General features: G+C 37.6%; 1 protein-coding gene across 9 annotated transcripts in view; it reads right to left on the bottom strand.

Annotated features, from left to right (window-relative positions):
* st18 (ST18 C2H2C-type zinc finger transcription factor) overlaps window positions 1–24,181 on the bottom strand; it is a 343,587-nt gene that overhangs the window by 107,658 nt on the left and 211,748 nt on the right. For 7 of the 9 annotated variants that reach the window (XM_048529874.2, XM_048529869.2, XM_048529872.2 and 4 more), the window contains 3 exons: window positions 16,376–16,578; window positions 11,738–12,538; window positions 7,975–8,109 (listed from right to left, as the gene is read on the bottom strand). In XM_048529874.2, coding sequence (XP_048385831.1) covers window positions 7,975–8,109; window positions 11,738–12,538; window positions 16,376–16,578 — 1,139 coding nt within the window. The remainder of the gene's footprint in view (window positions 1–7,974; window positions 8,110–11,737; window positions 12,539–16,375; window positions 16,579–24,181) is intronic. The other 2 variants (XM_059646059.1, XM_048529871.2) reach the window with 2 other exon arrangements.

Here is a 24,181-nt window from a genome sequence, read left to right as displayed (position 1 = left end):
TGTTCTATGTTCTATAACATCCACTGGGTTTCCCTGGTCTAACCTACTTGTTACCTCTGCAAAGAATTCTAACAGGTTTGTCAGGCACGACCTCCCCTTACTAAATCAATGCTGACAGGTTCTAATCTGACCCTGCACTTCCACGAATTTAGAAATCTCATCCTTAACAATGGATTCTAGAATTTTACCAACAACCGAGGTTAGGCTAATCGGCCTATAATTTTCCATCTTTTGTCTTGATCCTTTCTTAAACAAGGGGGTTACAACAGCAATTTTCCAATCATCTGGGACTTTCTCAGACTCCAGTGACTTTTGAAAGATCAAAACTAAAAGCCTCTGCTATTTCCTCAGCCACCTCCCTCAGAACTCTAGGATGTAGCCCATCGGGGTCAGGAGATTTATCAATTCTTAGAACTTTTAGCTTTTCTAGCACTTTCTCTTGTGTAATGCCTACCATACTCAACTCTGCCCCCAACTCTCCTATATTGTTGGGAATACTACTCATGTCTTCCACTGTGAAGACTGACGCAAAGTATATATTATGTTCTTCAGCTATTTCCTTATCTCCCATCACTAGCCTTCCTGCATCAATTTGGAACGGCCCAATGTCTACTTTTCCCTCTCGTTTCTTTCTTATGTATTGAAAGAAACTTTTATTATCATTTCTAATATTACTAGCTAGCCTATCTTCATATTTGATCCTCTCCTTCTTTATTTCTCTCTTTGTTATCCTCTGTTTGTTTTTGTAGCCTTCTCAATCTTCTGATTTCCCAGTGCTCTTGGCCACTTTATCAGTTGTCTCTTTTTCTTTGATACATTTCCTGACTTCCTTTGTCAGCCATGGCAGTCTAATCCCACCCCGGATAATCTTTCTTTTCTTTGGGATGAACCTCTGTACTGTGTCCTCAACTACACCTAGAAGCTCCTGCCATTGTTAAACCTGCCATTGTTAGGCCTTCCTGAGAAGCATTTTAAAGAATGATGCAATGTTTTACATCATCTCTAATACCTTTAAGTGTGGGTAGAGATGATCAGCAGTGGTAGGGTGATGCTCCTGAGTTGCAGAGAGGAATGTGGTGTTTGGGTACTCACTGTGCGTCTTATTCACCCAACTCCAGAAAAAATACAGATCTAACAAGTACAATTTCTATTTCACAAATCCATGTTGAGTCTGCTCACACAAACACAGAGGACAAACTTTGTAGTGACAAATGGGACAAATAAGAACCTAATCTTTATGTCTCTGAATTGGACTGCAATTTCAGTGGGCAGGGAACATGCACAGATTTGAGCCTGAATTTGCTGTCTGTCACTGACCTGTCACAGTGCCTATGACAGGGCCCTGACACAGCCTATGACTGTATTGTTTCCCTCCCGACCTCAAGGGCCACCAATTACTTAAATTAGTGAGAGATTCAACCTGACTCCTTTCATGTTGCCATTAGAAGTTTGTTAAAATGTTACAGGTTATCTAATCAAGGAAAAGTGGGGTTTAAACAGCATATGATGAACAACATTTGATTAACCTGTTGTTTTTTATGATCTTGGAATGTTGTAAATGATAAATTAAATCTTTTTTTAAAAAATTGAATAATTTTAACAATTTTTATTGTTTATTTTTAGGTCTCTTGATTTTTCGTCTCATGTTCGAGTTCGTATTTTTTTTATTCATTATTTTTGGCTGAATTCTAAAATTCTCTGAATCCTCAGGCTTAAGACTATTTAAAACAATGTTGTAAATTCCTTCCTTTATGCCAACACTACTGTAATGCTCTTCACAGATGCTGTCAGACCTACCGAGCCCTTCTAGCACCTTCTATTTTTTTTCCTGATTTACAGCATCTGCAGTTCTTCTGGTTTTCATTTAATATACAACTCTGATGTCACTGTCATTGACCAGTGAATATATTCCCATAGGGATTTTACATTTTAAGGGTACAACAGTCATTGGAGTTTTGAATGAATTCTTTCAATGTTTGCCAATGCATACTGCCATATTTTTCAGTTTTCCAGTCAGTCTTCATCACGTCTGACTTAGATAATTTGCCTTGTTGAGATATAAAGACAGTAGTTTCAGTCTTGATGAAATCACTGACAAACTCAATATAAAATTTTAACAGGTCAATGTTCAGCAAAGCCTCCTTTTCTAAAAGGATATTAATGTTTTAGTGTTGCACAACTAGATCTAAAATAACTTGTTCATGAGTAGGTTTTTTTCAATTATTGATCTAAACATCTATCTTGATAGGACGTGAATGGGAATGACTTAATCTATAATAGAGACTATGGCGGTAGAAAGTGTTTACTTAAAAATTAATTTTCACTTTGGCATTTACCAAGGTGAAATGACAGATGAACACGAACATTGGATATTGAGCTGAGTATTGAGACAATTGTTTTTAAAATAAAAAATGGGCATATGTAAATAAACAAGACAGAACCACTGGTTTGGATGAATTTCATTCACACTTTTGTAAAGTTCAAGTCCTGAAGATGTATGCTCTAGATCTTGCCACAGCCCTAGCCAAGCTCTTCCAGTACAGCTACAATACTGGCATCTACCCAACAATGTAGAAAATGGTCCAGACGTGTCCTTTATACAAAAAGCAGGACAACTCTAACTTGACAAATCACAGCATCATCAATTTACTCTCAATCATCATTAAAATGATCAAAGGTGTTGCCAACAGTTTCAACATTAACAAGCACTTGCTTAGCAATAACCCAATCACTAACATTGCTCTGCTCGCTCAGCTCCTGACCGCATTATAGTCTTCATTCAAATATAGAAAAAAAAGTTGAATTCTAGAGGTGATGCAAAATGGGCTGACTTTGGTATCAAAGCCAAGTGTGGCATCAACTAGCTAAACTGGAGTCAATGGAAATCATGGGAAACTCTTCATTCATTTGAGCTAGACCTGGCAGAAAGGCAGATGGTTGTAGTTGTTGGATATCAGCCATCTGAGCTCTAAGCCATTGTGTAGGAGTTCCTCAAGGGAGTGTCCTAAGTGCAAGTATCTTCAGTTGCTTCATCAATGATTTTCCCTCCATCGTAAGGTCAAAAGTGGGGAAACACAGAAGTGTTTTCTGATGATTGTTAAGTATTTAGCAACATTCATGACTCTTCAGATACTGAAGCAGTCCTTGTGCAAATGCAGCAAGATCTGGACAATGTCCAGTTTTGGGCTGAGAAGTATCAAGTAACAATCGCACCACTCAAGAACAAGGCAATCACCATGTCCAACAAAGAGAATCTAACCATCACCATTTGACATTTCATCACTGAATCCCACTGTCAATATCCCGAGGATTACAAGTGACCTACCATATACATAATGTGACCATAGGACGCAGGAGCAGAAGCAAGTAACTTAGCCCATTGAATCTGGCTCTGTCATTCAATGAGATTATGGCTAATCTGATAAACCTGAACTTCCCTTGCCTGTCTTTTCTCTATAACATTCGATTCACTTATTGATTAAAAATCTATCGACCTCAGCCTTGAATATACTTAACCACACAGAATCCTTGGTCCTCTGTGAGAAAAAAAATCCACAAATTCACTAAACAAAAAAATACAAAGATCTGCAGATGTTAGAAGTCAAAAACAAAACCAGAAATTGCTGAAGAAACTCAACAGGTCTAGCAGCATCTGTGGAGAAAAAGCATAATTAACGTTTCAGTTCCAGGTACTTTTTTGACACTCAGAGGCCTCCTGAGACCAGACAGAAGATAATCTCATGGTGTTGGTAATTAATAATTTCATCAAAGTACCTGGAACAGCAGGCTGGCCAGTTAGAAGCTGTTGGTAAACTAAATCAAAGGCTGAAGCGTCCAGCAATGTTATCATATGTCACATATTTGACATTGTTAACTACGTTTTAGGCATTGCACTTCAATGTGGACCACACTGAGGCTAAAATGAGCATGCAAAGAATGCACGAGAGCTTGGCCTGCACACATCTTCCACACTTGCACCCACTTTGTGAGCGGGAGTACAGAATCAGTTATGATTCCATCTATTTTGTGAGGCAAAGGTTCAGTCTATTTGTCAACTTTTCAAACTCCCAGTCAATGCTCACAGGTATACGGTAGGCAATTCACATCGCCACTCTCCCTCATAGCATGATTGTCTACTGAGAGAAGTTGCATTAAATGCCATCTCAGTCAGGTTAAACACTGTCCTGCAGGATGCTCAAGCATTTCAGGATAATTTTGTAGTCTGTGCAAACTCTAAAATGTTGAAGCCTAACAAAGGAGGTGTCTCAGGACTCCTCTCATGTCTATCATGAGAGATCTTGCTAAACAACACTTAACTGTCATAGTCTGATTGAAGCCTTAAAAACAATCTGACTGTAGTTGCATCCAATATTAATGTGCTGTCTCACTGGCTGTTGCTATTTCCATAATGGTGATTGAGACCTGTAAAAAGAGGGGTCACTTGAAGATATAAAGTATTTAATCAAATAGATAAGAAAGCATTATTCCAAAACAGAAAGATTCAAGGGCTGTAAAAATAATTAGGTTCATGTGTTATTTTGCACTAACCTGGGTCTATTTGCTATATAACTGATAGAAAATTAAGCAACTGGAGGAAGTTCAAACATAGCTCTTTCACCATGTAAGTGAATTTCATTTTGTTTCTCTGGCTTCCTGCACTTACCAGTGCACTGCTCTATCACATTCTCTTTTTGGGTTACACTGCAAGGTTCCGTTGGACTTTTCAACACATTAAAACTTCATCTCACAGAGGTGTATTTTCTGTTCCATTATGACCCCAATGGAAATGGGAACAGCTTTGTATCTTTGTTCTACATCAGTCTGAGGCTTTTTACACATGTTGCCAACTATGTTTTGGAGCTGATGGCCTTCATCACCCAGCAGTTGTTCCTGTGTGGCCTAAGGACTTTAGAAGAAAGTAAGAGTCAAGGTAGCCCTTAGGGTTTCTGGTGCACACACCTCTAGAATGTAGCATCAATGGTCACAGGTTGAACATTGATGGAGTAGAAACTGTTTTCTGTTGATGAATTCTACAGATATACAGTTAGATACTCTCAAACCAACATGGGTGTGGTCTATACTGCCCTGCACCTGGAGGAAGTCAGTGATGGAGAAAAATCCCACTGCCTAAGCGCTTGATTCTTCTCATCATGGTGAAAGGAATGTGAACAAGTATGATTTAGAGAAGATGGCATCAATGACATCCCAGATGCATTTATGGGTTGAGGATTAGAAGCTGTCACAGGGCTACACAGATGCTTTTTGAAATAAGACACTGCCATAAACGTAAATACGTAAACATAAACCTTGATGGCCTTCAGGACAGGTTTCCCAAGTCATCTGAGTGCATGTCATGTTCAAACAGATCATGCATTTTGTGATACTATTCCAATATGTGTTTAGTCCAGGCCTGCAATGTGCTTCCAAAAGCCATAGAGAGTGACAGAAAGATCTATAGTTGCAGGGTTGTGTGATTTTCCTTTACCTTCTTTGATCAACCTTCATCAGCCACCTCCCTCTCTGGACCCGTGCAGAAGCCATTGGTGATTACTCTTCCTGCTAGAGTTATTGACAAATTCATTATTGTTATTACCTTTGCCACAATCTTCACCCATGAAGCAAAGCCACAAGGACTGCAGCAATGATGTATCTATGTCAGATGCATGAGATAATAATCTTTGGAGAAGTACCAATTCCTGAACCATTACATCAATCACAATGAGATATTGTCATTTGCCCTGACACAGTATGCCATGGAGACTCCACAGAAGCCAGTGTTACACTTCAAAATGGAGTTCTGAGATAAGTAATCTCATCTAAGTGTTTGTGTCAGGACCAAAGTTTTCATGCAGCATTGGGGGAGTGATACATTCTCGTTGACTAGAAGCATCATTGACTCTTATTCTTGGAAATACCCATTCCAGAACTCCCTGCTCCCTCTTATGCTCTTTAGAATGTTATTGTTCTATCCTGAATCTATCCTGTTCTATCCTTCTGTGTTATCATTCCCTCAACGATCCAGCCCAATGAATAACATCTCCAAATTTGAAATTCCCACTTTCTCTATGGATTGTCCTTCCAAAAAATTTCTGATCATAATTCCTAAAACCCAGCACTCACACTTCTCAGACTAATGCCTCCATGGTACCCTAACTCATGCTCCTGTAAACCTTGGACTGGCTGCATTTGACCTGCAGGACTAACAAATATCCAATATACAGGCTGAAAGGACACATTCTGAATCTGATAGCAAAAATGCCTGGCTGACCATGGTCAGCCCTCAGACAAGTCGAATGACAAAGTGTGGCAATATTATCTGACTGATCATAATACACCTTGATCCCACTCAGGCTTGCTGGTGCTTTTGGACTTCCAGATGTACCTATTTGGTAGAAGCACTGAGTTGTTCACAAATGGTGTTGGTGTGATATTAATGTAGTATGATATGTCCAGCCACTTGATTGTTCAGCTCCCCCAGCCATGACAGGTGTGCACTGGAAAGTAACGTAAGCCTTCCAAATTCTTTGGGCTGTACAGCAATAGCTGCTAGAAAACAAAGTAAGTGCAAGGCGCATGAGTGCTAAGAAAGCCAAAGGCCTAAAGATCACTTTGTATTTAAATGGATGCAATGAGCATATATCCAAAGTGACTTGGCAGAAGCACACAAGTCATAAATGTCCCTAAGTTCCAAAGTGAAGACCTTAGGGTGTGAAGTGGAGTGTGAGTTGGTTTGGAAGCCACGCTGATGTTGTGATGCAAGTGCATGAAAATAAGTCAGTCATTGCTCATTAATGACATTCACAACTCACCACTTAAACATTAAGGACAAAATTGGAAAATTTTCTCAATGTCAAGATTCAGATTTTTATTTTGGCCATATTTTCCCAACTTTCTAGCCATTACTCACACTGTGCAAGGGAATGTAAAATCTATCCAGTTTGTTTGTATCAATTGATTACCATCAAACTTCAACATCACAGTTCTGACTTTAAAATCTGATCACCACCTTTCACACTTTTCTATAATGATGAAATTACAGTGGTATGGGAAAAAGGCAAGGTTGTTGGACTAGTTGCATATCTGTTCTTTTGAACTGGCACAGACACAAAACAGCTGAATTGTTCTTCTTCAATGTGATATTCTACAATTGTAATGAGAAAGGTTTTCTTTAAATGTTACATCTTTTTACTTTGTTAATTTTCTTTCAGTTGTTAGTCTTCATTTCATTCAGGAGTTCTTGTTCACTACTTCTTCAGTGCTTCTTTTGGTACTGAGAACCAAAGAAGCTGTGAGAGATTGTGATAAGATGAGGGGTGAAGGTTAAAGAGGGTATACTATCTTAAATGTGGCATTGCATTCCTTGAAAGCATTTCCAGCATCTTTGTCAGCCCAGCGAAACAGACCCCCGAGCGTCGGTGCTGCCATTATGGTTTGATCTAATACTTGGTAATATCCTTATTATTTCATATAGATTCCATTCTCTGCTTTGTATTATGAACACAAATAAACAATCAAGACAGCTTAAATCTAATCAATTCACTGTTTCTCAATAACCAGCATTATCAACTATGTCAATAAAGTGAGCTGTCATTGAGTTCTAAGCCAACATGAGTTGCAGCTTTCAGGACTCAGCTTCCGTCCTCATTTTAACCGTGAGTTGACAGTAGAATTATTATACAACAGGTGGAGCTATGTGTTACAACCAAATCAATAGATTGAGCTTGTCAAGCAGAACATTTAGTCTGTTTAAACCACATATGTTCAATGAAGTGCAGTTAGTTCTCAGATTAAAACTCCTTCACTCCTTTAATTTACATATTGCACATACACTTTTTTATGGTAATTGCAGAAATTTTGGATACTTGTATTATTGCGCCTTCACAGATTACAAAAATATTTTTGAATGATATACCACATGTGAACGTAACATTTGGTTTAAGGTTGGACAAGTATGTAGTATTGCTGACTACTCACTATCTGGTGGAACTCTCATTTTGTGAGGACAGCCTGAAATACTCCGGTGATGAGGATACAGCCCAGTAATGTGACCACTGCCATCACAGCCTGGAGTTGGACACTTTGATTCTTTTTTGTCAGATCTAATAGAATCTGTAAAAATCAGCAGAGCATTAACAGGGTCATAACTAACGGAAGTACATCCACCCAGCCAACCCCTTCTTATATTTGTAATTCTGAGCATTTAAATGTTTCTTTGAAGATTTGGAATATTAAGCAGTCGAAACCACACAGGTATTGGGATAAAATGACTTGTTAATAATTATTCTTTAATTAAGCAATATTTGACAGAGTTTATGTTTTGCTTGAGATCGGCAATCTGGGTGTAAACTGCCCTTGAAATTGTGCCAGATTTCTGAATTAATTTTATGGTTCAAGTTTCCACTCATCATTTACATAGACAAACATAAATTCATTTGTGAACTAGCACAAATTGAAGATCCTTGGAAATAACGGTTTTGTTTGCTTGCAAGGAAAAACATTCCTTTAGATATTGGAGTAGTAAACAGATGAAATTTAATTATTACAGTTGCAAATGAGTTTAATACAAAGTTTATTCTTAATGAATTTCTAGTCCTTCACTGTGAAAAGTCAGATTTTAAATAACTGAAAATTACTTCAAAGAACAAGTCAGAAGCATTTTATAGAGAACTACTTACCAGTTGTATTGCTGTAACTAAGTCTATTGATGTAGTACAACAGAGTGTTATGGTTGAGCTCCAACAATACAATGCTGCGAGTTACTGAAATTTGAATTTACTTTATGATAACATCACAAGGTTCTGATTGTCTTTTTAGAGAATATTCCTTATATACAGTGTAAATTTCAATTTGTGGCATTGTGGGAATCAAAAATGGAAACAAGTTATTTCACAAATGGATGGACAGAAGATTAAGGTTGATAGTTTGGCACAGATTTGATGGGCTGAAGGGGCTTTTTTCTGCTGTGTGACTGTATGATTAATCAATCACTGCAGGTGTTCTTGTGCAACTTCTAAAGTGGCATTAACAGAGAGCCATAAAAAGATAAACTGACAAGTATTTATAAGCATCAGTGAAAGAAAAAGAAGGAACACTAATTTTCAAGAAATAATTTGCAAGGACAAAAGAAAATGGTAGTGTACAGTTCTCTATCACTACTTAATATGTGACCCAAACACAAAAGGGAATTGTGTATATTAGAATCACAGAGTTATACAGATATTTAACATGGAAACAGATCCTTCATTCCAACTCATACGTGCCAACTAGATATCCTATATAAATCTATCCCCAGTTACTCGCATTTGGCCTATATCCTTCTAAACCCTTCCTATTCACATATCCATTCAGATGCCATTTAACTGTTGCAATCATACCAAGCTCTACCACATCCTTTGACAGCTCATTCTATACACGCACTACCCTTTGCATGAAAAAAGTTGTCCCTTAGGTCCCTTTTATGTCTTTCCCCTCTTACCTTAAACCTATGGCCTCTACTTTTGGGCTTCCCCCAGCCTGGAGAAAAGACCTTGCCTATTTACCCTATCCATCACCTTCGTGATTTTATAAGCCTGTATAAGGTTCCTCAGATAGCTAACTGATGTTCCTCAGCCTCCGATGCTCCAGGGAAAATAGTCCCAGCCTACTCAGCCTCTCCCCATAGCTCAAATCCCTGAACCTTGGCAATATCCTTGTACATCTTTTTCTGAACGCTTTCTAGTTTCACAACATCCTTCCTATAGGAGGGAGACCAGAATTGCACACAATACTTTAAAAGTGGCCGAACCAAAGTCTTGTGCAGCCACAATATGGCCTCCCAACTCCTATACTCAAAGCACTGACAAATAAAGGCAAGCACCAAATGCATTCTTCACTATCCTACCTACCTGCAAGTCCAGTTTCAAACAAATATGATTGTACATTCTAAGGTCTCTTCGTTCAGCGACAGTCCCCGGGACATCACCATTAAGTGTATGCTTGGGTTTCAAACCTCCATCTACACAAGGGTAAAGAAGCCTGTGCCTCATCTTGTAGTGATGAATAGTCTCAATATACTTATCAGGGGGAGGTGGTGTTGTAATCCAGGGTCCCAGGCTAATCCCCCGGTAATATAGAATCAAAATCCTTTATTGTTGCTGTTAAATCAAGAAATCTGGAATGCAAAACTAGTCGCAGTAATGGTGACCAGGTCAACTGTCATTGTAAAAATGAGTGTGGTTCATTAATGCCTTACAAAGGAAATCTACCATTCATGCCTAACCTACAAGTTAGTCCAGACCTACAGGAAAGAGAAGGCTAGCGGGAAATCCGGAAAGAAATATTCAAAATTGAGGAGCCTGGACATGACAGACAGGAGGAAACCCCTCCGATTTGTGAAAATACCAAGAATGAGACAATACATCTGTGAGTAATTGGCAAAGATACAAAAATTATATAAGGTAAAACATGCAGTGAGTGGAATGTACTGCCTGAGGGTATGGCATAGACAGGTTCATTTGAGGCAATCAAAGTTATCGGATAGCTATTTGAACAGGACCAATGTTCAGAGTTACGGGGAGAATAGCATTAAGCAAAATGCTCATTTGAAGAGCTGATGCAGACATTAGGGGCTGAATGGCCTCCTCCCATGCTATAACAATTTTATGACTGAATGCCATTGCTTCTTAACTGCCCTCTGACATGGGCATACACTTAATGGTGATGTCCCGGAGACTGTCGCTGAACGAAGAGACCTTAGAATGTACGATCATATTTGTTTGAAACTGGACTTGCAGGTAGGTAGGATAGTGAAGAATGCATTTGGTGCTTGCCTTTATTTGTCAATGCTTTGAGTATAGGAGTTGGGAGGTCATATTATGGCTGCACAGGACTTTGGTTTGGCCACTTTTAAAGTATTATGTGCAATTCTGGTCTCCCTCCTATAGGAAGGATGTTGTGAAACTAGAAAGCGTTCAGAAAAAGATGTACAAGGATATTGCCAGGGTTCAGGGATTTGAGCTATAGGGAGAGGCTGAGTAGGCTCCGGCTATTTTGCCTGGAGCATCGGAGGCTGTGTTCATTTCCTTTCAATGAGTAGAAGTAATGCCTGAATGCTCCTGAATTGATGTCATAACAACTGTTAGCAAGAATAAATTTTATGCAAAGCTTTCAATAATCCTACAAATGAGATAGTAATAATTGTTGACAATAAGTAATTAAATATGCACAGAAAAATCAGGGGATAAATTTCTGCAGAGTTTTCTCTACTGTTTGCCCTAATTCAGGAAGAAGAACTGTGGAAATCTGGGGAGACTATACTGAAGATTATATCATTTCCCTAACCATGCCATTAGGTCATCTGCTGAAATAATGATGAACAATTGAGAGAAAAACCTCAGAAATCCACATTCCGGCCTTAATGTAGCAGTTTATTAATTGGGTATGGAATGCCAACTCGTAAATTTGAATCATAGTCATGAATGCTACTTAAACTCACTTGCCTTAACTAAGGTTAATTAACTGCCTGCCACTAAATTGAAGACATCATAGTAGAGAAGAATTCATCTTTAAGGGAAAAAAAAATTGCAATACCAATTCTACAGTCTACAATTCACCAGAAATCACTTTGGCCACAAGAAATAGAAGTCATGGTTATGCCAGTTGAAAAAGATAACATGAATACAGAGCAGCCTAAAAGGGAATGATTTTTAAAAAGTAAATTTTAAACCAGTTCTGAAAACATAAAACAAATGCAGTTTACCTCTGCTAGAGTAATTCTTTCTGATGCCCGTGTCAATGATTTTGCAATGTTGCCTCTCTGCAGTGAGCTTGCCGAGTAAGATCCTTTCATCTCTCTTGTGTGTTCCCTTTATGATATATCCCTGCTCTGCCTGCAGAGCAATAGCTTGTTCCAGAAGTCTTAGGTTGCCCTTTCCTGTGTCAAAATCTTCTGTACCTTCAGTGGTTGAAGATATCTGAGATGTGCAGTCATCATCAGTCTTTGGAGACCCCATTTTATTGACAGGAATGTCCAGTTTTGAATTTTGTGCTTCTCCAATATTGTTAACACTGTTCTGGTAGGCGATCTCCTGTGAGATGACTTCTATCATTTCAATTTCCTTTCCTCTTTCTTTGTCTGTTGATTTACAGCCTAGGTTATAATTTTGGGCTGCAAAGGGTTTTATGTTAGATGGTTTTCTTAAATCTTGGGGTTGCTCACTGTTCTCATAAAAATCTTCAGAAAGCATTTGATTCTTTACTCCACGAGAATAATGTAATATCACTTCTTTCTCACATTCATGCGACTTATCTTTAGTGAAAACTATAGATGCATGACTTTCATCTGCATCACTTTCCCCCTCCAATGATTGTACCCCACTGTCATTTAAATTATTTTCAGTGGATCTCTGTATTGCTGCATCTTCTGCTATTTTTCCCAGATCCTGAAGTGATTTAGCTACCAACTCCTGATAGCTGTTAAAATCATCACTGTTATTGTTGGTATCTTTTTCTGGGAGGTCCATATGGAGATTTTCATGTGCTGATTGCAGAATTTTGTTTTCTAGGAAACAAGATTATTGTTAGAGAGTTTTGGCTCAATAAAATAAACTTATTTCTAACATTTTTCTAATATTTTTCTTATTAATCTTCTGAATTTGCGATACTTGATGGAAACTGACTCTCTATTCTGATGTTACTTTGCAGCAGTGGCTATCCTTCAAGCGTTAGCCTTGGCGGTATCATTACTTTATGTTTCCATGTGGAGCTTATAGTCTTCACCTATCATGTACATGCATGGACAATAATCAAAAATAAAGATCAGGGCTGAATTTTCAACAGTTTTGTGTTCAGGAATCGGAGACTAATTGCAGTAGTCTACCTATTATTGTGGAAGTGATCAACCAATTAATTGTAAGTGGGGACTGTAAACTTGATCAGTTTGGCTGAGTTCCTACAAAGGACAACATATTTATCTATTTTCAAAAGACTGGAAGGAAGATTAAGAAGCTTAAGGGGATATCTGATAGATGTGTTCAAAATAATGAGAGGAATTTAGTAAGGGAAATGAACCTAAACCTTTTCTACTGGTTAGCCAGTTAGTAGCTGAATATCAAACATTTGATCATTAGCAAATGAACAAAGGCGGTAATTAAAAGAATTTATTTATGCACAGTATTGTTGCCAGTGGACACAGAATTAATATCATTTTTTATATCATAAATGGATAAGTAATTGAAAAGGAGAACTTTAGAAGAAAAGCCATTTTGATTTCCTATGACTTTGTTAAGTGTTAAGTGTTCAGGTGAAATGGAGATAGTAGGCCAGGGTCACCTGGAGCAAAATTTGCAGGTGTAACTCAGTCGTCATACCTTTTGTACATGTCGTACTTTTATTTGTTATTACTTAAAAAATGATAACAGAATTTTTGTGATTTGGGAGGTACAGTTGGTTGGCACAAGGAGTTTCTCACTAGAAAGCTGAAAGATGTGAAAATGAGATATTTCAGTACTTCCGCTAGTGGGAAGGTGTAACACAGCGCTATAACTAGACTTGAGCATATAGGAATTTAACATGAAAAATGGTATTATAGCAAACACAACAACATATAAAATAACATGCAAAAAAACAAAGAGTAGTGGGAAACTAGTAGAATGGGAAATCTTTAAAGGGCAACAGAAAGCCACAAAAAAATGACAAAGTACGATAGATTATAAGGGTAAACTAGCTCAGAATATAAAAACAGGCAGCAAACATTTCTATAAATATGTAAATCATAAGAGTGGCAAAGGTAAACATTGGTCTTTTAGAGGATGAGAAGGCCAATTTAATAACTGGGAATGAGCAAATAGTCGAGACTTTAAACAGTTATTTGGTGTCGGTCTTCACAGTGGAAGGCACGAACAACATGCTGAAAATTAATGGCAAGAAGGTTATAGTAGGTCAGGGCCTAGAAACTATCATTATCACTAAAGAGGCAGTGCTGGACAAGCTAATGGGGCCAAAGGTAGACAAGTCTCCTGGCCCTGATGAAACGCATCCCAGGGTACTAAAAGAGGTGATGAGGAAATATCAAATTCACTGGTAATTATTTACCAAAATTTACTGGACTCTGGGGTGGTTCCCATAGATTGGAAAACAGCCAATGTGACACTACTGTTTAAAAAAGGAAGTCGACAAAAAGCAGGTATATATAGGCCAATTAGCTTAGCCTTGGTAGGGGGGAAAATGCTTGAATCTATCATTAAGGAAGAAATCGCAAGACATCTGGATATAAATTGTCCCATAGGGAATATCCAGCATGGGTTCATGAAGTGTAGGTCATGTTTAACTAATTTGTTGCAATTCTTTGAGGAGATTACTTGCATGGTGGACAATGGGGAACCTGTGGATGTACTGTATCTGGATTTCCAGATGGCATGTGACAATGTGCCACACCAAAGGCTGCTATACAAGATAAAGTTGCACAGGTAATGTATTGGCATGGCTAGAGGGTTGGTTGCCCCAGTAGGGGCAAATTGGTGTTTTCTGGTTGGCGGTCAGTAGCTAATGGTACGCCTTAGGGATCAGTGTTGGGACCTCAATTGTTTACAATTTACATAGATGATTTGGAGTTGGGAACTGTGTGGTGTGTTTAAATTTGCAGACGACACTAAGGTGAGTGGTAAAGCAAAGTATGCAGAAGACACTAAAATTCTGCAGAGGGCTATAGATAGTCTAAGTGAGTGGGCAAAGGTCTGGTAGATGGAGTACAATGTTGGTAGGAATAACAGCAAAATGGACTATGTTTTAAATGGTAAAAAATTGCAGCACGCTGCTGTGAAGAGGAACCTGGGTGTCCTTGTGCATGAATCGCTGCAGGTGGATTGCAGGTACAGAAGGTGATAAAAAAGGCAAATGGAATTTTGTCTACCATTGCTCGAGAGATGGAGTTTAAAAACAGAGAGGCTATGTTGCAGCTGTATAGGGTCCAGGTGAGGGCACACCTGGAGTACTGTGTCCGGTTTTGGTCTCCTTACTTGAGAAGAAATATACTTGCATTGGAGGGGGTGCAGAAGAGATTCACTCGGTTGATTCCAGAGTTAAGAGGGTTGGATTATGGCTGAGTAGACTGGGATTATACTCATTGGAATTCACAAGAATGAGGGGAGATCTTATAGAAACATATAAGATTACGAAGGGAATAGATAAAGTGGAGGCAGGGAGGTTGTTTCTGCTAGCAGGTGAAACTAGGACTAGAGGGCATGGCCTCAAAGTAAAGGGAAGCAGATGTAGGACTGAGGTCAGGAAGAACTTCTTCACCCAAAGGGCTATGAATCTGTGGAATTCCCTGTCCAGTGAAGTGGTTGAAGCTACCTCACTGAATGTTTTTAAGGTAAGGCTAGATAAATTTTTGAAAGGTAAAGGAATTAAGTGTTATGGTGAGTGGGCGGGTAAGTGGAGCTGAGTCTCAAAGATCAGCCATGATCTTATAAAATGGCGGGGCAGGCTCGAGGGGCCAGATGGCCTACTCCTGCTCCGAGTTCTTATCCTCTTATTATGATAACAGAAAGTAGGACTTTGTACACAGAAAATGTGTACAGATGTAATATTTTTAATACACCATAGATTGAAAAGTTAAACCAATTTTGACTGTATGCCCTGATTTTCAGAAGATGGGAATAGATGTGTTGAGCCAAATTGTTCATTTCTGTGCTAAAAAAGTAGAGGACTATACTTCTATTATTACAGCTAATTAATATTAAGCTAGTATAATGGTTAACAAAAGCGAAGATGAGCCACTTTTCAATAACTTACTATTTTCAGCCATAGGTTACTAAAATATGCATAGGGCTTATGGATAAACAGCCTATAGTAATATATTTTATATATTGTGATGTGTAGATTTAAATGTGGCAAGTAACCATTATTATTTCACACACAAAAAGATAATACAAATGTTTTTATGCATTATAGTAACAAGAGAAATGTAGCTGTAATTCTCACTTGGAATTCGAAAATGTTGTGCAATGCAAATGTAACCTTGCGTACGCAATGGAAAAAAAATGCATTTGACTGTGCATGAATCATACAATTCTTTTTAAGTGTACGACATTGGCCGATTCTGTATATTACTAAGAATTTTACTGAGCAAAAGCACTAGAAAGCAGCAATTACTATTGTTGCTATGTTACACTGCTCTGATACATCACTATTAGCTACAGAGTACAGGAATTGCAAACATTACAATGTTTTGTTTTATTATGCTACTGAAAACACTATTGAAAAGGGACCTGCTTCAACAGAATACTGTTGGATTATTCAATAATTTGCTTATTTAGATTTACAATATATTTAAATAATTTACTTCCAAAATAGCTCTTGGACTGCAATATAATAGGGGATATTTTTGTTGCAATACCTAAAAAGTGTCTGTTGTTTTCCATTTCATCTAAGCGTGTTAGAATCTCATCACAGACTTTACCCGCTTTGCTTTCTTCTTCACAGTCCTTGCTTGGAGTATAGTGACGGGGTTTCATCAGCAGGGATTTTCTCTTGTTTACCGATGCTCCAAATTTCTGTTCTTGCATCTTTCTCTTTTTGGCCATAGAACAATTATGTAAACTTTAAAGTGCAAGGAAATGAACAATTAAATACATTTCTTTTTTGAAAATAACAAGTTGCACAAATAATATGATGTTTGAACAATACTGCAGTGCCTTGCAGGATTTCCAGAACAAGAGAGAATTTCTCCCTTAATATGCGGGCAAGATAAATGACAACACAGGCATATTAAATGATAACTGTTTGGCAATGAGAATTATCAATATCCATATTGATGGCGCAAAGGGAAACAATTGTAAATAAACATCTTATTTAATTCTGTTGGCCATATGGTACTTCATTGCCAGTAATTATGTGTAAGTGCTGTATAATATAGATTTTCATGACTACCATTTTGCATTTATGATACATTTACATGTTTGGCATTTATGCACATTGCAAGAGAAATATTGACATAATTACATATTCTGAGGCTGAAATGCTTTGGCATAATTCTCAGCCAATCCAAATCTCCCTTGGTAAATTTAATCCTGTGTGTAAAAAAGTTAACATAGTTCTAAGATCTGCCTCTTTAGAATTTATTTCCAATTCATAAGGATTTATAAATTGCCCTTTCTAGTTTATATGCTACATGTGAATCAGTGCTATCAAACAATACTGTTGCAGACAATTTCAAACAATCTTAATAGTATAGTTTTGAGTAGTAGTATTGTTTGATGACAATTTTATTAAGTTTATATATAGGGCGAATAATATCTTGACTTTTGACTTGGAGTAAAGCTGAAAAATAGACATATTACAAGAATTGACTCAGGAATTATAAAGGGAACATGTGAAATATGCTAACCATATGTAAAATCTTTTCCGTAAATTAATGAACTGGATTAGTGCAAGGTCAAGATTTTCCCTTTACACAAATTACTTTCTCCCTGCGATGAACAAAGCTACTCAATGTAAAAAAAAATCTTATTTCTTGCTGTTTCATTTTTTCATTATTTGACTACGTAATGGTTGTTGAAATCCATGGGGAATTTGAACACATGCTGCAGACATCTTTAGGAAAAATTGTACATGTAGTGCAGTTGTAAGCATTATGCATCACCAGTATTTACAGCATTATGGATTACATTGATTCCCCTGAGGCAGCAGTGCTAATGGATTCTACCTGCATGGTTAAACGTACTTTCTAATGCCACACAGACTACATAGGTAAAAGCCATCACACTGTTGGTCCCTGAATCAATACCAATTTGCATAAGGCCATAAGAAATTGCAGAAGTAGATCATTCAGTCCATCGAGCCATCTCTGCCATTTGTTATGGTAATGGCTTATCGTGGGATTTAAACACATGTTCCAAATTACTTCTTATATCCCCATATCCCTTGAAAGACCAAAAATGGTCTCTCCCAACCTTAATATATTTATTGCATTGAGTGAAGAAATTTATTTTAATTTCCACCCTAAATAATTCTACCTTATGAAACTGTGCCTTCTTGTCCCAGATTCCTTAGGGAGAACAACTGGCTTGATATCCAATACCTTAATATCTACCCTGTCAACCCTCTCATTTTCTTGAATACATCAATAAAATCACTTCACATTCTGCTGAAATTCAGATAACATGAGTGAAATTTACTTGGCTTCTTATCATAGGACAGGCCTGTCATCCCAGGGATCAGTTAAGTGACCTCTTGCTGAACTATCTGTACTGTATTTTCCTTTAAAACTGCATGGTATTCTGGGTGTGGTCTCACCAAACACCTATACATTTGCAGCAAGAGTTATTCATTCTTGTTCTCCAATTCTCTTGCAATACCTGTCTACATGCTAATTTGTAATTCCAAGTATACCTGCAAGCTAAACATGTGTTTTCCTATTTGCAAGTGTAGTCAAATCTTTCTGCATTGTGCCGCTAGAAATGTGCTCTGTGTATGAACTTCACTACCCTCACTTTCGACAAACAGTGGGAGCTTTTTTTGTTTTGTTCCTGGGACATAGATCTCACTGTTAAGGCTGGAATTTGTTGCCCATTCCTAGTTACCATTGAGAAGATGCTGTTGTCCATCTGCTTTAGGTAAACCTAAAGGAAATGAGGAACTGCTCTTAGGAAGTGAGTTCCTGGATTTTGACTCAGCAACAGTGAATGAATACTGATGTATTTCTAAATTACAATGGTGTGGAGTTTAGAGGACCTTGCAGGTAGTGATAATCCCAGAGATACTCAATAAAATCAATGGGATAATTGTCTCAAATTGTGATATTAATTGGAAAAGGCTGGGTAGATATAGATAAGCAGATGGGATTAATTTAGAATGACATCATGATCCTGCCTCAGATGAATCAATGCCATGCATACGGCTGTAAATACTGGTAATGCATAACACCTAAAACTGCACTACATGTGTATCATGACGATGGGTCAAAGATCCAGTTACTGTGCTACACTAGTCATTATTATATCTATAAATAAATCCCACTCACTTGAGATTCTAGAACTGGGAAATTAAAACTAAGGGGTATAGTTTAAAAAATTACAGCTAGGCTATTCAGGGAAGATACTAGGAAGCACTTCTACACACAAAGTTTGGTTAATGTTTGGAACTGTCTTCTGCAAATGGAAGTTGTTAATTTTAAATCTGAGATAGATTTTTGTTAAGCAAAGGTATTAGAGGATATGGGGCAGAGGCAAGTGTATTGAGGTAGACCGTAGATCACTCATGATCTAACTGAATACTGGGATAGGCTGAATAGCCTACTCCTGTTCTATGTTCCTATAATCCAACATGTTTTTACTTAACTACAACTCTAATAGTAGTACTGTAGTATTTGGAAACAGGGTTAGGTGGATCTCATTGACAATGAGATCCTTGATTGGCGCTATTAACTTGGGCCAATCAGGGAGCCTTCACTAATGGATATAAACAAGAAATTCAGATGGTCTTATCAGTTGAGGGAATGGCTTTTAGCTGGTTGGTCATAGCTCATGTACACTGCCCATATAAATAAAGGGTGACTTGATGACAGGATACCGGCCTCTGTGCAGTTATTTCAAGTACATGGGTGATAACAAAAACAGTTGAACTTTGAAATATACACTAGACAAGTTTAATGATCAAGCAACAATTTCATAACCATACATTTACTGAAATTAATTCAAAGAAGTTGAAAACATCCCAGTAATATATTCTGTAACTGAGTTTCAAAGTATAGCATTTTGTGATAACCTAAATGTTTCTACTTCATGAATGGCAGCTGACATTTTGTATAATGCAACATATATGAGTGTTGTATCCTGTGTATAATAGTACAGACTATTTAGGGGTTAAAACTGGTCCACAGTTCTGACTCACAGAGATAGGCCTGCATGAAAACTGGAACACGTGGTCAGTCAACAGAAAGCAGAATTAAACAGAAACGAAAATTGCCTCTGCTGTGTAATTCCTTCAAAAGAAAAAAAACTTTACGGATACAAATATTGTATGTGCATGAAGTCCACATCTCATTGAATCATGCAGTTTTGATGGCAAGGAAAGAGGCCTTGCATCATGCCAGACATTTTGCTACCCTAATTCTATTTTTCAGCACTTGGTACATAGCAATGTGATGGCAATTCAAGTGTTCATCTAAGTGGTTCTAAGTTGACTTGAGGGCCTCTACCTCCGCCACCGTTTCAGGCATTGAGTTCCATTGTCAAACATCTCAGCAAAACTACTGTTCTATTTTCAGATATAATGTTGACAATTTATATGAGGTACTGGAAGCCTCCAAGCAACTTTATAACCAATATCACAGCTACATAACACAGCTATAATAAGAAAAGTGGAGATGTTGGTATAGTGGTAATGTCTTTAGACCAGTGAACCAGAGGACCAGGCTATGCTTTGGGGACAAGGATTCAAATACCATCACAGCAAGTGACAGAAGTTAAATACATATTATTTGGGATTGAAAGCTAATCTCAGTGGTAACTATGAAGCTATTCTCAATTGTTATTAAAAACCTATCCGGTTCACTAACATCTTCGTAGGGAAGAAATTCTACCATCTATACTGGTTTTGGCTGATATCTAATGCCAGACCAACAAGCAGTATAGTTGATACTTAGCTGCCTTTCTGAAATGACCATGTAAATCACTCAATTAGGCATTTACCAACAAATTCTAGCTTTGCGAAAGGTGTCACATTCATGAAAGAATAAAGCAGAAAAGGGAGAACAAAAAAGTAACTGCTTGTCACCACTTCTAAGTTTGACCTTTTTACTTACTTAACATTTCTCATCTCACTTATGTTGTCCCATAAATAATATTTAAAAATCTATTTTGTTGCTACTACTTTATGGTTTGCTTAGTAAGAACTTTTGTTACAAACTGATGTTTATTCTCACTTGCTTTATTTCTGTACTGCTAATTTTTACTTTAGCCTGTAGGTTCAGGCCAGAATGCACCTTTATGTTATTTATTGTTTCTGTCAGGCACAAGGCCCAGGTTATGAACATGTAGTAAAGGAAAAAGGATGTGATTATGCCTTAAAGAACTTGAGAGCCAGGACATGCTAATGAGAAATTTCAAATAATCAATTCTATGGGTACGTGAATTAAGAGCTTTATCTGTCTATGAAATTCATCCAAGCGAACCCAACAGAAATAATTTGAACACTGTAAGATTGTTGGGTTATTAACAAGAATATTAATTGTTAAAATTAGTTCCTACAGGGGATTTTAACACAGATGCAGTGGGAATGACTCAGGTCGTAAATGAATATTTTGCATTTGGCTTTACTAAGGAAGCAGATTACGTCCAGGTAACAGTGACAGAGGAGGAAATTCAGTCTCTAGAAACATTCAAAATTGTCAAGGAAGAGGTTTTAGATAGACTGACTCTACTTAAAATTGAGAAAGTACTTGGATGGGCTGCATCTAAGGATACTGAAGGAAGTGAAAGTGAAACTCACAGAGGTGTTGGGCAAACTTTTTAAGTCATTCTTAAAATCAGCAAAGGATTAGAGAATTACAAACATTATGCCCTTGTTCAGAAAGAAACACAAAAACTAGCCAAAATACTATGGACAACTCTGTTTAACTTTGGTGGTTGGAAATTTCTAGAAGTAATAGTTTAAGGTAGAATCAATTGTCACATGGATAGGCAAGTTAATTAAAAAGAACTGGAATGTATTTCTGAAAGAATATTCATGTTTAAGTGTAAATTGTTGGAGATTTTTGAAGAAGGTTGATAAAGGACAATGCTGTTGATGTGTATGGACTTATAAAAGGCTGCATAACAGACCTACAAACAAAATTAGAGCTCATGGAACAGTAGCAATATGGATGCAAAATTAGCTTAGTGATAGGAAACAGAGCTTAATATCTTTTTGGGTTGCGAAAGGTTGATACGGGAGTTCCCAGGTACCACTATTGAGGCTCCTGTTTTTCCTGACATTCATTACTAACCTACACCCTAGGGTACAAGGACAAATTCAAAGTTTCACAATGATACAAAGTTTTGAAGTACAGTAAAATCTGAGGAGGATAAAGCAGAACTTTTAAAATATGTTGACATGTTGATGGAGTGGGCAATACGTGGCAGGTGAAACTTGCAACAGAGAAGTATGAGAAGAATAGAGAGACAGTATAAAATAACGGTAGTGCTCTAAAGGATGTGCAGGGGCAAAGAGTTTGGGCCTATAAGCCTATTAGTCATTAAAAATGGCTGAACAAATGGAGGGAGCAGTTAATAATGTCTGGTTTCTTTCCAGTACATTCATATCCTTCCTTATTTGTGGCTCCAGGATGGCACACAGTATTCCAGCTGAAGATTAGGTAATGTCCTAGACAAGTACGTTCCTCTATATCCACAAGGGCCCCACTCTTGAGAACCCCCATGAATGAAATTCAGGACAGCAGAGATCACTAAAATATGTTAAAAGGTTTAAAATGTCATGGATATGCTAATTTTGCCCACAGTTTTTTTTATTATGATGCCTCCTCTCTCTCTGACACCGGAAGAAGGAGTAAGACTCCGAAAACTTGCGTCTCCAAATAAACCTGTTGGACTATAACCTGGAATCATGTGATTTTTGACCTGGTCCACCCAGTCCAACACTAGCACCTCCACATCATTAGTTCCAACAGGAACAATCCTTGAAGAACATGTGCTAAACATGTTCATTGACAGACAGAAGGATAAAAGGGTAAAAGTAAATCAATGAAACAAATCCGAAAATATAATTTTCAGTTTAAAGCGATTTATATGCTAGAACAATTAACTGAATAATTAACTGTTTAGTATGTTGTTCTGTGCTAGTAGTGAGAAATGTGCTGTAACTCCTCAAATAAACTGTTCTTTGGCTGGGACTTCTAGTATTCCTATTAAAACATATTTTGCTACATTCTGCTGATTAAGTAAAATTGACTGCCAAAACATTTAATTGCTGCTAGCTTACTGTAAACTTATTTTGGTTTAAACTTGCTCAGAAATGATTACTTGCATGAGCAATTTATTAAACAAACTAAAAATACATTAACGTTAGAAGTTACAGATGGTTAAAACATGACTGATGCTAACTACAACAAAAACAGAAATTTCTGGAGAAACTCAGCAGATCTGACTTCATCTGTGCACAGAAGCAGAGTTAACATGTTGAAGTTCTGAAGAAAGGTCACTGAACTTTGATGCTACCAGATCTGCTGAGTTTCTTCAGCAATTTCAGTTTTTATCTCAGCTTTACAGCATTTGTAATTCTTTGTTTCATGCTGGTGCAATCGGTGTTTCTACCAATTAGCAGAATCTAAGTGTTTATTAATCAGCAAAGATCTGGGGACAAAATTTGGACACAGCTGTAAAATAGGAATCATGGTGTGAGTTAACTTTCATCTATTCCTTTTGATACAGTCAGCATACAACCTTTGTATTATCTATATGTTGTCATGAATGCAACATCTGGCAAACGGAAACATAACACTGAGTGGCTAGGCACCTGAGTAGCAGCCACAAAATCATGAATGGTTAGCATACTTTCAAACCTGCCAATTAAATAAATGATGCAATCTTAATAGAGCAGATTCTGGAAATGACTGCAAAAGAGACGTTGACCTGGGAAAACATAGAATGGCACAATGTGGCAGAAAATAGGTCTCAAAGTTCTCAGACACAATAGCGTTCAGGAGAACTTAGAAGAGGGAGGAAGTATCTCTGAGCTCAGAGGGCTAGAATACCATCTATCGATCTTTCATAAGTCAATGGGGTTGCATTACTGTGCAGGTTAAAGCCAGCATCCAGCCATAGCAGTAAATGCTAAGAGTCTATCCTTGAGGATATAGATCTGGTGCTAATAAAAAGGTTAATGATCTCACAGAAGTAGTCCGTAATAGTACTTGTATCTGGAAAATACCATATTCTATCAGCTGCATCATTAACATCAGGCTTTGCTCAATTTACTGTACACATACATTTCATCATTCAAAAAACACCAGCGCTCATAACTCAGGCCTAATATTCATAGCAGAAAAAGAAATTACTGGACAAACTCAGCAGGTCTGGCAGCATTTGTGGAGAGAAAGCAGAGTTAACATTTCGAATTCAGTGATCTTTCTTCAGAATGTGAAATGTTAACTCTGTTTCTCTCTACACAGATGCTGCCAGACCTGCTGAGCTCCTCCAGCATTTTT

This window comes from Stegostoma tigrinum, chromosome 5 (genome assembly GCF_030684315.1).
Source record: "Stegostoma tigrinum isolate sSteTig4 chromosome 5, sSteTig4.hap1, whole genome shotgun sequence".
In the NCBI taxonomy this organism is placed as follows: domain Eukaryota; kingdom Metazoa; phylum Chordata; class Chondrichthyes; order Orectolobiformes; family Stegostomatidae; genus Stegostoma; species Stegostoma tigrinum.
This window is presented reverse-complemented; position numbering and strand designations above follow the sequence as displayed.